The sequence below is a fragment of the Aquarana catesbeiana genome, linkage group LG08, assembly GCF_042186555.1.
Source record: "Aquarana catesbeiana isolate 2022-GZ linkage group LG08, ASM4218655v1, whole genome shotgun sequence".
In the NCBI taxonomy this organism is placed as follows: domain Eukaryota; kingdom Metazoa; phylum Chordata; class Amphibia; order Anura; family Ranidae; genus Aquarana; species Aquarana catesbeiana.
The window spans coordinates 110298449-110311863 of record NC_133331.1 but is presented as its reverse complement, the minus strand read 5'-3'; the positions used below and the strand labels follow the sequence as shown (position 1 = coordinate 110311863).

Below are 13415 nucleotides of genomic sequence, written 5' to 3'. Positions count from 1 at the left end.
ACTACTAAATCTACCCCATGCGGTTCCCATCTCTACCATCTCATTATCTGCAAGTCTAAATCGGGGGCCATGCACGTAATGCTAAGCACTTACCCTGATGTGTGCTATTGTTAATGTAGAGGGTCATAATGGTCTCCATTGAACATGTAATCACAACCTGCATGCAATGATGTGACGCATGTGTGTAAAAGGTGCACTGATGGCATACATACAGGAATTGTTTGGCTGTCAGGAACCTTTTTCAAACACTTCATCTGAAGAACAGAGAGTATAGAATGACTATTGCATCCGATGTGCATGTTGTCCCTTGTAAATGTTCTCCACCATCCAACCAAAACTTAAATTTGATTTAGATGGGTTAGAACTTTTTTGTTTTTTTAAACTTTATAATTTTTACCTCTCTACCATTGTGGAGATTTCCCCTTAGGAAAGAAGACATCTCATCACTAGACACAGATATAAAAACAAAAATGATTGGTAGAGTGGGTTAGAACTTTAGACAGGGTTATTTTAGTGGCCTGTGTCTTTCTGTTAGAATGTATATATTAAATATTGCATAAGCGTTTTAGGTCATCTCTATTCAACAAACAGGTGAAACTCTTGGCTCCTCTTCTTGCTTTTCTCCGTCTCCCTACCACTTTTTGAAAAATCCCAATTACATAGCTCAGTTGCTCAAAGTGAAATTTACATGCACTGAATAAGCGAGGAGTCATTCCTCTGACTTAAACAGCTCTGTCCAAGGTTGCAATGAGATGAAGCGAGCCTCAAGGCAGGCAACCCTGCTGTTCTGACTTTTTGGAGAACACATTTTGCCCTGAGAATCCTTTGCCATATGAGCTAGATTCTACACTTCCCATGAGGCATTGTAAAACTCTGACATTCACAGACATGACTAGGCATGATGGGAGTTGTAGTTCCTTAACAACTGGAGGGCCATAGTTTGGACACCACTGAGCTAGAAGGAAGTCCTGGGATTTCCTGGTGGGTTCTAATATTCTAATGAATACTCCAGTGAAATGTACCACATCCCTATAAGCCTGGTACACGCCACTAGACTTTTTTTCTCAGCAGGTTGAACAGAAAAAACCAACAGCTCCAGTCGGAGCCGCTGTACTAACGATCCGACGATCCCCTGCTGAGCTATTGTGTTCTGACAGGGGATTGGGTGTTGCCTCCGGCAGAACATTCCAGTGAGCGATCTCTGCCATTGACTGAGAGCGCCGATCGGGAGCTGGTTGGCTGCTGGTTTTCCAGCATGATCATCCAACAGAAGCCGGCTGCTTCTGTCGGACCGCCTGCCATACACACGGGTCGAATGTCGGCCAGTTTTAATTGAACCGGCCGATGCTACCGGACATTCGGCCAGTTTGTATTAGGCTTTAGATTAGGGGTCTCAAACGGTGGCCCTCCAGCTGTTGCGAAACTACAAGTCCCATCATGCCTCTGTCTGTGGGAGTCATGCTTGTAACTGTCAGCCTTGCAATGCCTCATGGGGACTTGAAGTTTCACAACAGCTGGAGGGCCGCCAGTTTGAGACCCCTGCTTTAGATATACTGTATCCCCAACAAAAAAGGAACCAATCAAAGGGACTTTTTATGTACATTTTAAATGAATCCATTTTTTGTGGTTGGGTTGTCTGAAAAAAACAAAAAACTACTAGTATTGATTCCCAGAGCCACTATTGCAAAATTCAGTAGTAAAGGAAGAACTGCATGTGGGATAAATATTTTTGGCAGTGAATTCCAAATTCTTCCAGCAATATCAGCCCAGTTGACAACAACTGACGGAGCATTCTACATATTTTCCCCTTCTCGGAGGTGCTCACACAATTCCAGAAACCGACACCAAGAATTTTCAAATTTCAAGAACAATAGTGGCCAGTCTGAACAAAAGCCCCTTGTTTCATGTCAACAATATATTATAAACTGTTTGTGACCAATTAGTAGATTCACTGTTATACATTTGCTTATCTGTAGAAATGTTTGGGAACAAGGCTCTGAGTGGGAGCGGCAGATCACAGAGTACAGAACATGGCATACAAATACATTTGGTACATTGTACTTTGCTTTAGTTCTTCAAAATTACAGGGCTAAACAGATTCAAGAGGGTTTTTAGAAAGCCTGTGTAATGGATGTTTATTAGATAACAGTAGCTACAGTATTACAACTATCAAATGGGAATGGAGCTGAAATATCCAGGAGTATAAGTAGAAAGAAAGGACCAGTTCATCCATTAACACTAAAATGCAGACATGTAATCCAGTATATATGCATTAAAATTATTAAAAGTATTTTAAGCCAGAATAAAACTAGGCTCGATGCATGACGCTTTACATAAGGATAAGGATCTTTATTTTCAGCCACCTAATTGTTTCACATCTCATATTACTCGTAATAATGTTGTTTAAAGTATATCTAACCAAAAACGTTATTTTTGATAGAGTAGGTGGAGTTTAAACTTTTTTGCCATTTTTGTCTTATTCGAGAGATTTACCTTAATTTTCTGTCCTGTGGACTTAACAGAAAGTGAGAGGATACCTTTCCAATATATGGGCAACCCCACAAAACCTGGCCATAGATCATGCACTTTTCTTTCCTGCAACCAAGTGTTGCAGGAAAGAAGATCGCTCGATTTCCCCATCAACACAGTCAGTGTTGTTGGGATTCTGCAGAGCCATTGAGTTCTCCCAAAGTGGGGGGGGGGGGGGGGGTTTGCAGGGGAGCTGTCTCTGCTGGCACAGCAGAGTTATTGCTGATATCAGCTATCGCCACTCGCAATAATCGCATTCTACAAATCCAACATGCTTTTTGTACCGAAGTCTGTCGAAGGATCGACTTGGGTGCAAAGCAGCCTGCCCATAGATGGATTGAATCTCAGCCGATCCCAGCTGCACCGCCTGAGATTCGATTAATCTATGGCCGGCTTTAGACAGTTGTGCTGACTCAAAATTTTGTCCGTACCATTACTTATATCAATCCGAGTGACATTGGTGATCAGGACAATAAACGGGTTGCACTGGAAAAAAAACAAAAACGGACAGCTCCGGTTGGGAGCCGTTGTACTAACCATGCGATCTCCCCCGGCTGAGCTGTTGTGTTCTCCCCCCCCATCCCCCGCCAGAACACTCCGATCAGCGCTCTCCGCCATTGAATCGCTGATCGGGAGTCGACGTGCATGCTGTAAAACCAGCAGCCGACCAAAAGACCGACATACACACGGGCTGAATGTCAGATGTTTATTTTTGTTTTTTTAACTGGCCATTGTTCTGACATTTGGCCTGTGTGTACGGGGCTTTAGAATAAGAACCTCCCTAGCAGAGACACAAAAGGTCTAAAAAGCTGACTGTAGTTCTAGCCCCTTGCCAGTCTATCCAAATCTAAAAAAAAAAAAAAAAAAAAAAAAAAAGTTTTGCCTTTAGTTACATTTTTAAGCGGTATTAAACCTCAAAACAAAATTGTAATATATTCCACCTTACCAATCCTTAAAGTGGCCTTAGATGTGATGGCTGCGTTAGTTTTCTTTTTTAGGCTCTCTCTCCTTTATTTTCACCTGGTGATCCTACCAGTAAGTCTGTTATTTTTCAACAGAACAAGCTCTCTTCCAGATGTATTAGTTATAGGGATGAGACAAACCACTTACCACTGACAGGGATGCTTACAACGATCAGCCTATATTTATTGAAAACCTTTATCCCAAAAGGAACAAAAAGGTTTGCTGTAACTGTTTATAAAGCTGGAGTCTGGACAACAGCATTGTCAGTTTGGGATAGCGGAGTGTTAGATGGACTAGCAGATTTAGATACACTAACAATTTGATGCCAAAGGTGCTCCCTGTGTGTTTTTTTTTTGCTGCTGTGATTTGACTTCCTGTTAGAGGGTGGCTACTACATTCATTCTCCAAGGCCGCACTGTATGTAGGAACATAGCCACTCTCACTTACTCGCTCCCAAGATGGACAATGGACTATGGTGTCCTTTTATGAAAGTGCGATAAAATACCGCTTTTCAGTTCTCAGGCATTCTCAGAGGAGATCGCTCTCCTCTGAGTGCCTGTTTATGAAAGTGTGTAGATCGCTTCTCATGTTGAGTTGAGGAGCGATCTACAAACGCCGGGAACTCCTGAGAATGGCTCCTCTCACTATAATCTTGCGTGATATAGCAGGATTACAGTATGAGGAACCATAAAATACAAAAGTTTAACACGAATCAGCACACATTATTCCCCAACATATTAATAAAATAATAAAATTAAATTCCCCCTACACAATATACATTAACCTAATTATAAAAAAAAACATTGTTTTTATCAATATTTAAAGATCATACATGTCCCTATTTAAATGTGAATGGTGTATAGTAAATGAATGTAATGCACATATGTAATGCAGCTATACACCATTCATATAAATGCAAAATACATTTATAATCATTAAAAAAATCATTTTAATAAAGTACTGTATACAAGTATAAATATTTATTAATAAATTAAAATAAAATATATTTCATAATTGATAAACATAAAAATTGATAAACTGGTGCAATGCGAGAACACTGCGAATCCACTGCGGGTTCCCGCATCGCACCGACTCGCATGTCAGTTCACACTGCCATATGCGAATCACTGGGGAGTGTCAATACATTGTTAACGACACCCCCAGTTCAGCCTGCATATCGCACTGCGAACTGACAGTCCAGACATGAATCGGATCGCATATGTGTGAACACACATGCGATCCGATTCTGGAAAAAAGGGTCCTGTGCGTGTTTGCACCGAATGCGGTGCGATATCAGCCATACTATCTGTACAGCTGATATCGCACCGCACAGACATCGCATGTAATGTGAATGGCAGTGTGCTGCGAATAACATGCGATGCCTGTGCGATGTCCGGCATCGCACAAGTGTGAACTGGGCCTAAAAGTTAACAACACCCCCAAATCAGTTTGCATATCGCAGTGCGATCTGCAAACTCGGACAGTAATCGAATCGCATGGGTGTGAACACCCATGCGATCCGATTCTGCTGTGGACCAAAAAAAGGGTCCTGTAAGAGTTTGGTCCGAGGGCAATGCAAATTTAGCAATACTATCTGTATGGCTGAAATCGCATCGCACAGAGATCGGATGTGATTTTGCACTGCAGTGCGGTGCGAATCACATCCGATCTCGGACACCGCAGCAGTGGGAACTGGCCCTAAATCATATTGCATTTGCACCAAAATGGTACAGGACCCTTTATTTGGTCCGCACTGGAATCGGATCGCATGGGTGTGAACACCCATGCGATCCGATTCCTGCACCATTACATAGTTCGCACTGCGATCTGTGAAATGATCTGGGGGTGTCATTAACTTTACATTGACACCCGCAGTGGTGCGCAGATGTCAATGTAGGTGCGATGTGAAAACCCACACAGGAATCACGCTGGTTCACGCATCGCACAAGTGTGAACCCAGCCAGAGACGTGAACATCTAAAAAAAAAAATATATATATATATATATATATATATATATATATATATATATATATATATATATATATATATATATATATATATATATATATATATATATATATATATATATATATATATATATATGTACACTATACACTATAAATTCCTATCCTGCTGGTTTTGGGGTGTGTAATGGTGGGGAAGGTGTGCTCTGACTGTTTGGTGAAAGAAAGAAGTCAAAAGACTTCTTGCTTTCTCCAGAATATCAGCCAGTTTCATGCTTTTCACTCTGATTCTCCACTTCTGAAATGGAGAATCAGAAAGTGAGTATTCTGTCACAGATCGCCAGTGAGGTGCTGAGATTGCACCTTCATAAACTGACCGTTTCTGTGAAGTCAGTTACAAATTCTCACTGTGCTGAGATAATCAGCGGAGAACATGTTCTCCGCTGATTATCTCAGTTTCATAAACTGGTAATGAGCTGAGATCAGCGGTGAGACTCGGGATCGCCGCTGATCTCAGTTTCATAAAAGGACACCTATATATGGAATTTGTAGTGTGCATAAATTGCACATGGAGGCAACAAATATGCATTGCTCGTTCCAAACAAACGGAAGTGAGGTGGAAAAAGGAGGCGATGCGGGAGTTCAGAAAGGATGTTACAAGGAGGCAAGGCAGGAAAACACAGTAAGAAAATCTCCTGAAAACAGATTACAGGAGTAATGGGTGTGTACAGATTATTTTTGGAGATTAGGATTACTGTTTAGTGTCAATTTAAATGTGATGGCTGCATTAGTTTCCTTTTTTTTCCTTTTAGGCTTTTTACCTTCATTTTCACCTGGTGATCCAGCCAGCAACACATCTTCTGTCTTATGATGTTTCCACTGGATGAAGGTGCAATGGAAAAAAAAAAAAAAAAAACGTCCGACATTCGGTCCGTGTGTATACCGGCCTGTCAGACATGCATGCTGGAAAACCAGCAGCCGACCGACTCCCAATCAGCATGCTCAGCCAATGGCAGAGATCGCTGATTGGACTGTCTTGGTGGGGGGGGGGGGCATTCCCGTGTCAGAACATAATAGCTCAGTGGGGAGATCGCTGGACTAACCTCGCATGGTTAGTACAGCGGCTCCGACTGGAGCTGTTAGTTTTTTCCAGGTTGCGCAAAAAAAAAAAAAACCTGTTAGTGTGTACCCGGCTTCAAAGTTGTTATTATTACCAAAGGTGCATCTATACTAAATGCTGCCTTGAAGGGGTGTATACTGATGCAATTTGTCATTTTGTGCTTTTTTCATTGTATTTGACTTAATCTACAAAGATCTGTTTTTAGGCTGGCATAAGAGAGTCTGGCAATCAATGTAAAAAGTAATTATAAAAATAAAAAAAAATAAACCCACTGTGATTTAGGGCCCTTTTAAACTGAGGAGTTTTTCAAGCACTTGTGTTAAGATAAAAAAAAAAAAAAAAAAACGCATGAAAACCTCAAGTAAAATGCGTCCCTGAATGTTTTCACACTGGGGTGGTGCGCTTTTGTTGTGGTGTAAAGCATCCTGCTTGCAGCATCTTTGGAGCATATTTGGAGAGCTAAAAAGAAAAATGACCCAAAAACGCTTCTCTCCATTTAAATGAAAGGGAACCGCATCCAAAAGCACCACCACTAAGCATTTTTGCGCAGTTTTTGAGTCACATGTCCTATAAAAATCGCACCGCCAACAGTGCAAAAATTCTCCATTAACACATAGGCGTTTTACTGGCAGGTTTGAAGTGAACCAGTGTGAAAGTGCCCTTAGGCTGCTTTCTCACTGAGTTTTGCAAGCCCTTTGGCATTTAAAAAAGCATCTGAAAAGCTGAAGAAATATGCTTTCCTTTAAAATCTATGAATGTGTTCACACTGGGGCAGTGTGCTTCCGTTACGGTGTAAAACGCATGCTTGCAGCATGGTTTGGGGAGTTAAAAAAAACTGCTCCAAAAACACTTCTCCCCATTGAAGTGAATGGGAACCGCATCAAAAGGTGCCTCAAAAACGCCCCTGCTAAGCATTTTTGGTGCAGTTTTTGAGTCATGTATCCTTTAAAAAACGCACCGCAAGCACTCGGACTATAGGACTACAGCTGTGTTATGGCTTTTAACCACATTTAAAAAGGTAAGGTCCCAAATACAGCATATTTGCATTGTACACTATTATTTATAAGCACACAGGATACTACATGGTGTGCATTTACACTATACATCTTCAAATTTTAAGTTCTGCACAATTTCCTAATGCATATTATCTACAATATAATGCAGAACAACATTTTAAACCAATGTTTAAAAATCAGTAGAACTGTAGAGTTTTTTTTATAGTAAAAGCATAGAAATTATCTAGAAATTTCAAAAGGTCCTTCAGTACTCTTTTTACACATGCAATCTATTATAACTTTTTTACAAAAATAAAATACAGATACTAAGCCTAAAGAGCCTAAAATACAGCTAAAGTGAAAAATAAACTGGATAGGACTAGTAAAAACACCACAATACAGTTCCTGTGCAAATAAAGTCCTGTAGTGGAAAACACTTTGCTGTAAGTACATGATTGCTTGCAGGTACTTTATTTAATCATTTGTCACGTGCATGGACAGAGTTATCATCCCACTTTATCATCACCAGTCCTTGAGCTGCATTGTTAGGTTGCTATGACCGTTATATAATACTTCTTATAATAAAATCAACGTACCTTGGCTGGAAATCAGCAGCTGCTCTCATAGATACATGAGGACTGTGCTCATGTGACATCATTCCTTTTGTAGTCCAGATTTCAGGAAGGCATTGACTTATAGTCTCAATTTCCTGCAGGATGAAAATACTCCAGTTAAGACAAGGACAGGTACACAGTGGGGTTAGTGGAGAGAGATAAATGTCAGGGTAGCAGCTTTTAAAATGAAAGATAGAAAAAAAAAAAAAAAAGTTAAAACATCCTCTCCAGAAAAAAGCTCAAATGACAGTCTGGAAAATGAAAGAACACCACCTGAACAAAAAGAAAGCTTTTCCCATCTCTAACAAACAAAACAAAAAATAAAAAATACACAAAACACATTTATACAGACAGAATATGACACCAGACCACTGTCATTCATAACCAGCAGAACAATGTGTACTAAACCAGTGTACAGGGCTTTAACAATCAGTCTTGAGTCAGGTGTTGTTCCAGACTTCTCTCTAAACAAGTCTGCCTAAGCTTTCCCACAAATAACTAGATTCTGAAAATTATACAGTCCTATTTATATATTTTAAAAATGCTTAGCTAAGCTTCAAGCATTATCATTTTACACATCTCTTTATATTTTCTGTGTAAATAAAAATTAAATATGGTAACATAAAATTGGATTGTAAAAAACAGCAGACTAGAGTATCTCTTATGTCCACTGTGTTGCTGTTTTCCCCCCATATTAAATCATATTTACTTTGCAGTTTGTGTGTTTTTTTTTATTTTTGCATGATTTTTTCCTCCCATATATAAAGTCAGCTTGGTTGTAGCAACAATCAGTTTTGGCAATCTGACAAATTTATATTTATAACTCTAGAGATGGCTCTAAATTAAAAACGGACGACATACTGTCGTCAAGAGAAGGCATCCACTGAGCTCCCGTCACTCACTGAACACTGCCAGACACCAGGTCTCATTATTGGAGCTTAGGCCTGGTTCCCACTAGTGTGATTTCTTAAGGCCAGTTGTGTTGCACAGAATTGCATGGCAACAGAAATAATATTAATCGCTATGGTTCAAATTAATGCAGCACGGTACGTTTTTGGGTCCAATGCAACTTCGATGCAGTTACTGTATGATTTTGGCCCCATAGATTTTAATTGGAAAAAAAAAAAACATATGTTGACGAAAAAGTAACCTCATGTTGAGGGCATGTGACCTGGTATGGTTCAGGAAAGGAGGAGTCAGGTCCCCCTTAAAACTTACACCAGACCCCAAGACCTGTATGGATTGTGGAGGGACCTCCACAACTTTTTTTTTTTTTTAATGACAGGCTTCCATGTTTACATACGGAGATGAGTCCCTGGTTATTAGGATGCTGGCAGGTGCTGGCTCCTTAACAATGAGCATCAGTGAATTGCTCCTACAAAACGCATCAAAAACACATCAAAACACTCCGATGTTGTACTGCAAAACCAAATCTCAGCTGTACTAGTGTGAACTTTAAAAACAATGGTGCCTGTAGCAACAATTCATCAACAATGCAGATCATAATGCTGTAGCTGTGGTACAGTGCCTTGAAAAAGTATTCATACCCTTAAAACTTTTTAACATTTTGTCATGTTACAACCAACAATGTAAATGTATTTTATTGGGATTTTATGTAATAGACCAAGACACAGTGGCAAATAATTGTGAAGTGGGAGGAAAATTATAAATGGTTTTTAAAATGTTTTACAAATAAATATGTGAAAAGTGTGGTGATCATATGTATGTACCTCTTTCTTCTAAGATTGCGCTGTATTTGGCTCCATCCATCTTCCTATAAACTCTGACCAGCTTCCCTGTCCCTACTGAAGAAAAGCATCCCCACAACATGATGCTGCCACCACCATGTTTCACGGTGAGGATGGTGTGTTCAGGGTGATGTGCAGTGTTAGTTTTCTGCCACACATAGCGTTTTGCTTTTAGGCCAAAAATTTCAATTTTTGTCTCATCTGACCAGAGCACCTTCTTCCACATGTTTGCTGTGTCCCCCACAATGCTTCTCGCAAACTGCAAACGGGACGTCTTATGGCTTTCTTTCAACAATGGCTTTCTTCTTGCCACTCTTCCATAAAGGCCAGATTTGTGGAGTGTATGACTAATAGTTATCCTGTGGACAGATTCTCCCACCTGAGCTGTGGATCTCTGCAGCTCCTCCAGAGTTACCATGGGCCTCTTGGCTGCTTCTCTGATTAATGATCTCCTTGCCAGGTCTGTCAGTTAAGGTGGACGGCCATGTCTTGGTAGGTTTGCAGTTGTGTCATACTCTTTATATTTTGGGATGATGGATTGAACAATGCTCTGTGAGATGTCCAAAGCTTGGGATATTTTTTTAGAACCTAACCCTGCTTTAAAAACGTCTCCACAACTTTATCCCTGACCTGTCTGGTGCGTTCCTTGGCCTTCATGCTGCGGTTTGTTCACCAAGATTCTCTAACAATCCTCTGAGGGCTTCACAGAACAGCTGTATTTATACTGAGATTAAATTACACACAAGTGGACTCTATTTACTAATTAGGTGACTTCTGAGGGCAATTGGTTCCACTAGATTTTAGTTATGGGTATCAGAGGGGACTGAATACAAATGCATGCCACACTTTTCACATATTTATTTGTAAAAAATTTTGAAAACCATTCATCATTTTCCTTCCACTTCACAATTATGTGCCACTTTGTGTTGGTCTATCACATAAAATCCTGATTAAATACATTTATGTTTTGGTTGTAACATGAGAAAATGTGGAAAATTTCATAGGGGTGTGAATACTTTTTCAAGGCACTATATTTAGTCTACACAGTCTCATCTTTTATTGCGAAAAATGGTATTAAATGGTGTATGTGTGCAACACAATTCATTTTTTTTTGTATTTTTCTGAAAATATAGATTTTATAAATATCTGTGCAAGTTTTGAACGACATAAAAAATTGCAGCGTCTTTTTGTTCTACAACACCTCTGCCTTCAGAAAACATATAATGTTCTGAGGGTTTTAAGTAATACTAGCCAAAAATGCATATTTTACCATGTGTGCAAAAAAAAAAAAAAAAAAAAAGAAAAAATTGCTCAGAAGGTAAAAGATTAAAAAAACAGATCACTGCTGCAGGGGAGTATCAATCAACCTGAACAATAAACACATTCAATGCCATTTATGTGACCAAATATTTAGCGTTTCACACATATGACCCACAATTCAGGGAGTCTAAAGCATCATTTTTTTAATAAGGGCCCATATACTTGCTTTGACTTCAACACACATTAGAGCGCCTACCGCTTCAACATGCTTTTGTGATGTGTTTTTGATACTTCTGCTGTGCTTCGGTGGTGCTTTTTTTAAAGCTTCAATGAAGCTTGGCAGATGCCCTGAGTGTGTGTTGATATCTCATACCTGCAATACCTCCAAAACAAAGCAAAACAAAAGCTGAATTAAAGCCTCTCAAAAGCTGCAGGTGCTTCAAGCAAGCTTTGTCCATAGACTTCTATGGAGGTTTTGAAGATGCTTTGAAAGCACCACTAAAGCGACATGGGGTATCATTTTTGAAGCAAAGCAAAAGCAAGGTGTAAACAGGACTGTAAGCGAACCATTTTATTTAGTGACAGGAGCTTTGACTGGTATTCAGAGAGCTTTAAAAAGCGTGTCTGAAGCCATATTTTGAAGCACATTTAAAAGAGGTCTAAGAAACATACATTTCTGCACTTTTATTGCTCTTAGGCAAGTCAGTAATCGGACCTTATTAAGTTCAGATATTCACAGTGCTAGTGACCTACCGGTCTGCACATAACTAAAATATTTAAGAAGAGAAGGACAAAATTGTTTAGGCGTTTAATGTGCTCAAGGACATGACTGGAGCATGGCGCTTTGTTGGTACAAATTAAAATAAAGCTCACAATATCTAATAACGTTTCCCACAGCTTCAATTAAAAATAGCTTTCATCTTATAGATGCATAAGCAACTTGCAGTAGGTGTCACCCTCAATGCTGTTCTTTACAATACAATTCACAGCAGCTGCTGCTGAGTCATAGCTAGAGGGAACATGTAGGTTGTGATGTCATAGTCCCTGAGAGCATCAATGTGAAAACCACCCTATTTATAAATGAGGAACTAAATTAGATAAATCCCTTTTGCATTAGAAGACTGATAGTTTATAAATGTTTGAAGACGCAAAGGTCTATTCATATGGGATCACATTAAGCCATTGTTTCTCTGTGATCTTGAATTCAGACTCTTACTATCAAGGTTCAACAAGAAGTAAGTCATCTAACATGCTTTGAGACCCAAGAACAGCAATGTGCTCAATTTCTGATTCTTTCAGGACGCCCATGACATCCAGAGATTTCCATTGCATCAGTTAGATGTAAGGACTCATTTCCCAGTGGCTGTACTTTTTTTTCCCCCCCAAACCTAGAATAGGACATTGTGCTATTTTTGTAGCTTATTTCGCACTTCCTCATACAACGTAAACTCATCCCTGTGGAATGAGTGCTCAGAAAGAAAAAAAAAAAAACCACCATGTTCATAGTTACACTGGGTTAAATGCTAAAGTGTAAAACTATTTATGTGGGTTTTATACTGCTGGGCACCACTGGCTTTAGTAGATCGTTGTGTTTGGGAAGTTTTTTCTTTTTCAAACTGTAAAACAGCTGGGTATTATATGAGAACAATGCTCATTAGTAACAGGCTAAATGGATTAAGCCAGCCTTTTTCAACCAGGGTGCCTTCTTCAGGGATGCCTTGGTAAAATACCAACAATTGCCCAAAAATTGTATACGAGCCAGTAGCTGGATCAAGCCTGCCTTTTATGCCCTGTACACACAACCGTTTTTGCCGGACTAAACTACGAAGGTTTCTCCAACGGAACTCCAACGGAATTCCATTCAAGCGGTCTTGCCTACACACGGTCAAACTAAAGTCCAGCCAAAGGCTGACCGTCCAGAACGTGGTGATGTACAGAACGTACAACGGGACTAGAAAAAGGACGTTCAATAGCCAGTAGCTTCCGTCTCTGACTTGTTTCAGAGCATGTGTCGTTTTTGGTCCATCGGAACAGCATACAATCAGTTTTCCCGATAGGAACTGGTTCCGGCGGAAAGATTTAGAACATGTTCTATAGATCCGTCAGAATTTTCAAAAAAAAAAAAAAAAAAAAAAGGTCCGATGAAGCCCACACACGAGCGGATTATACGATGAAAAGACTCCGTCGGACTTTTTCTATCGGACATTCCGCTCGTGTGTAC

The 13415-nt window shown here is 39.8% G+C and overlaps 1 protein-coding gene across 4 annotated transcripts in view; it reads right to left on the bottom strand.

Annotated features, from left to right (window-relative positions):
• Positions 1–13415, bottom strand: part of FAM13C (family with sequence similarity 13 member C) — a 229668-nt gene that overhangs the window by 110729 nt on the left and 105524 nt on the right. For all 4 annotated transcript variants that reach the window (XM_073596307.1, XM_073596310.1, XM_073596309.1 and 1 more), the window contains exon 5: positions 8169–8281. In XM_073596307.1, coding sequence (XP_073452408.1) covers positions 8169–8281 — 113 coding nt within the window. The remainder of the gene's footprint in view (positions 1–8168; positions 8282–13415) is intronic.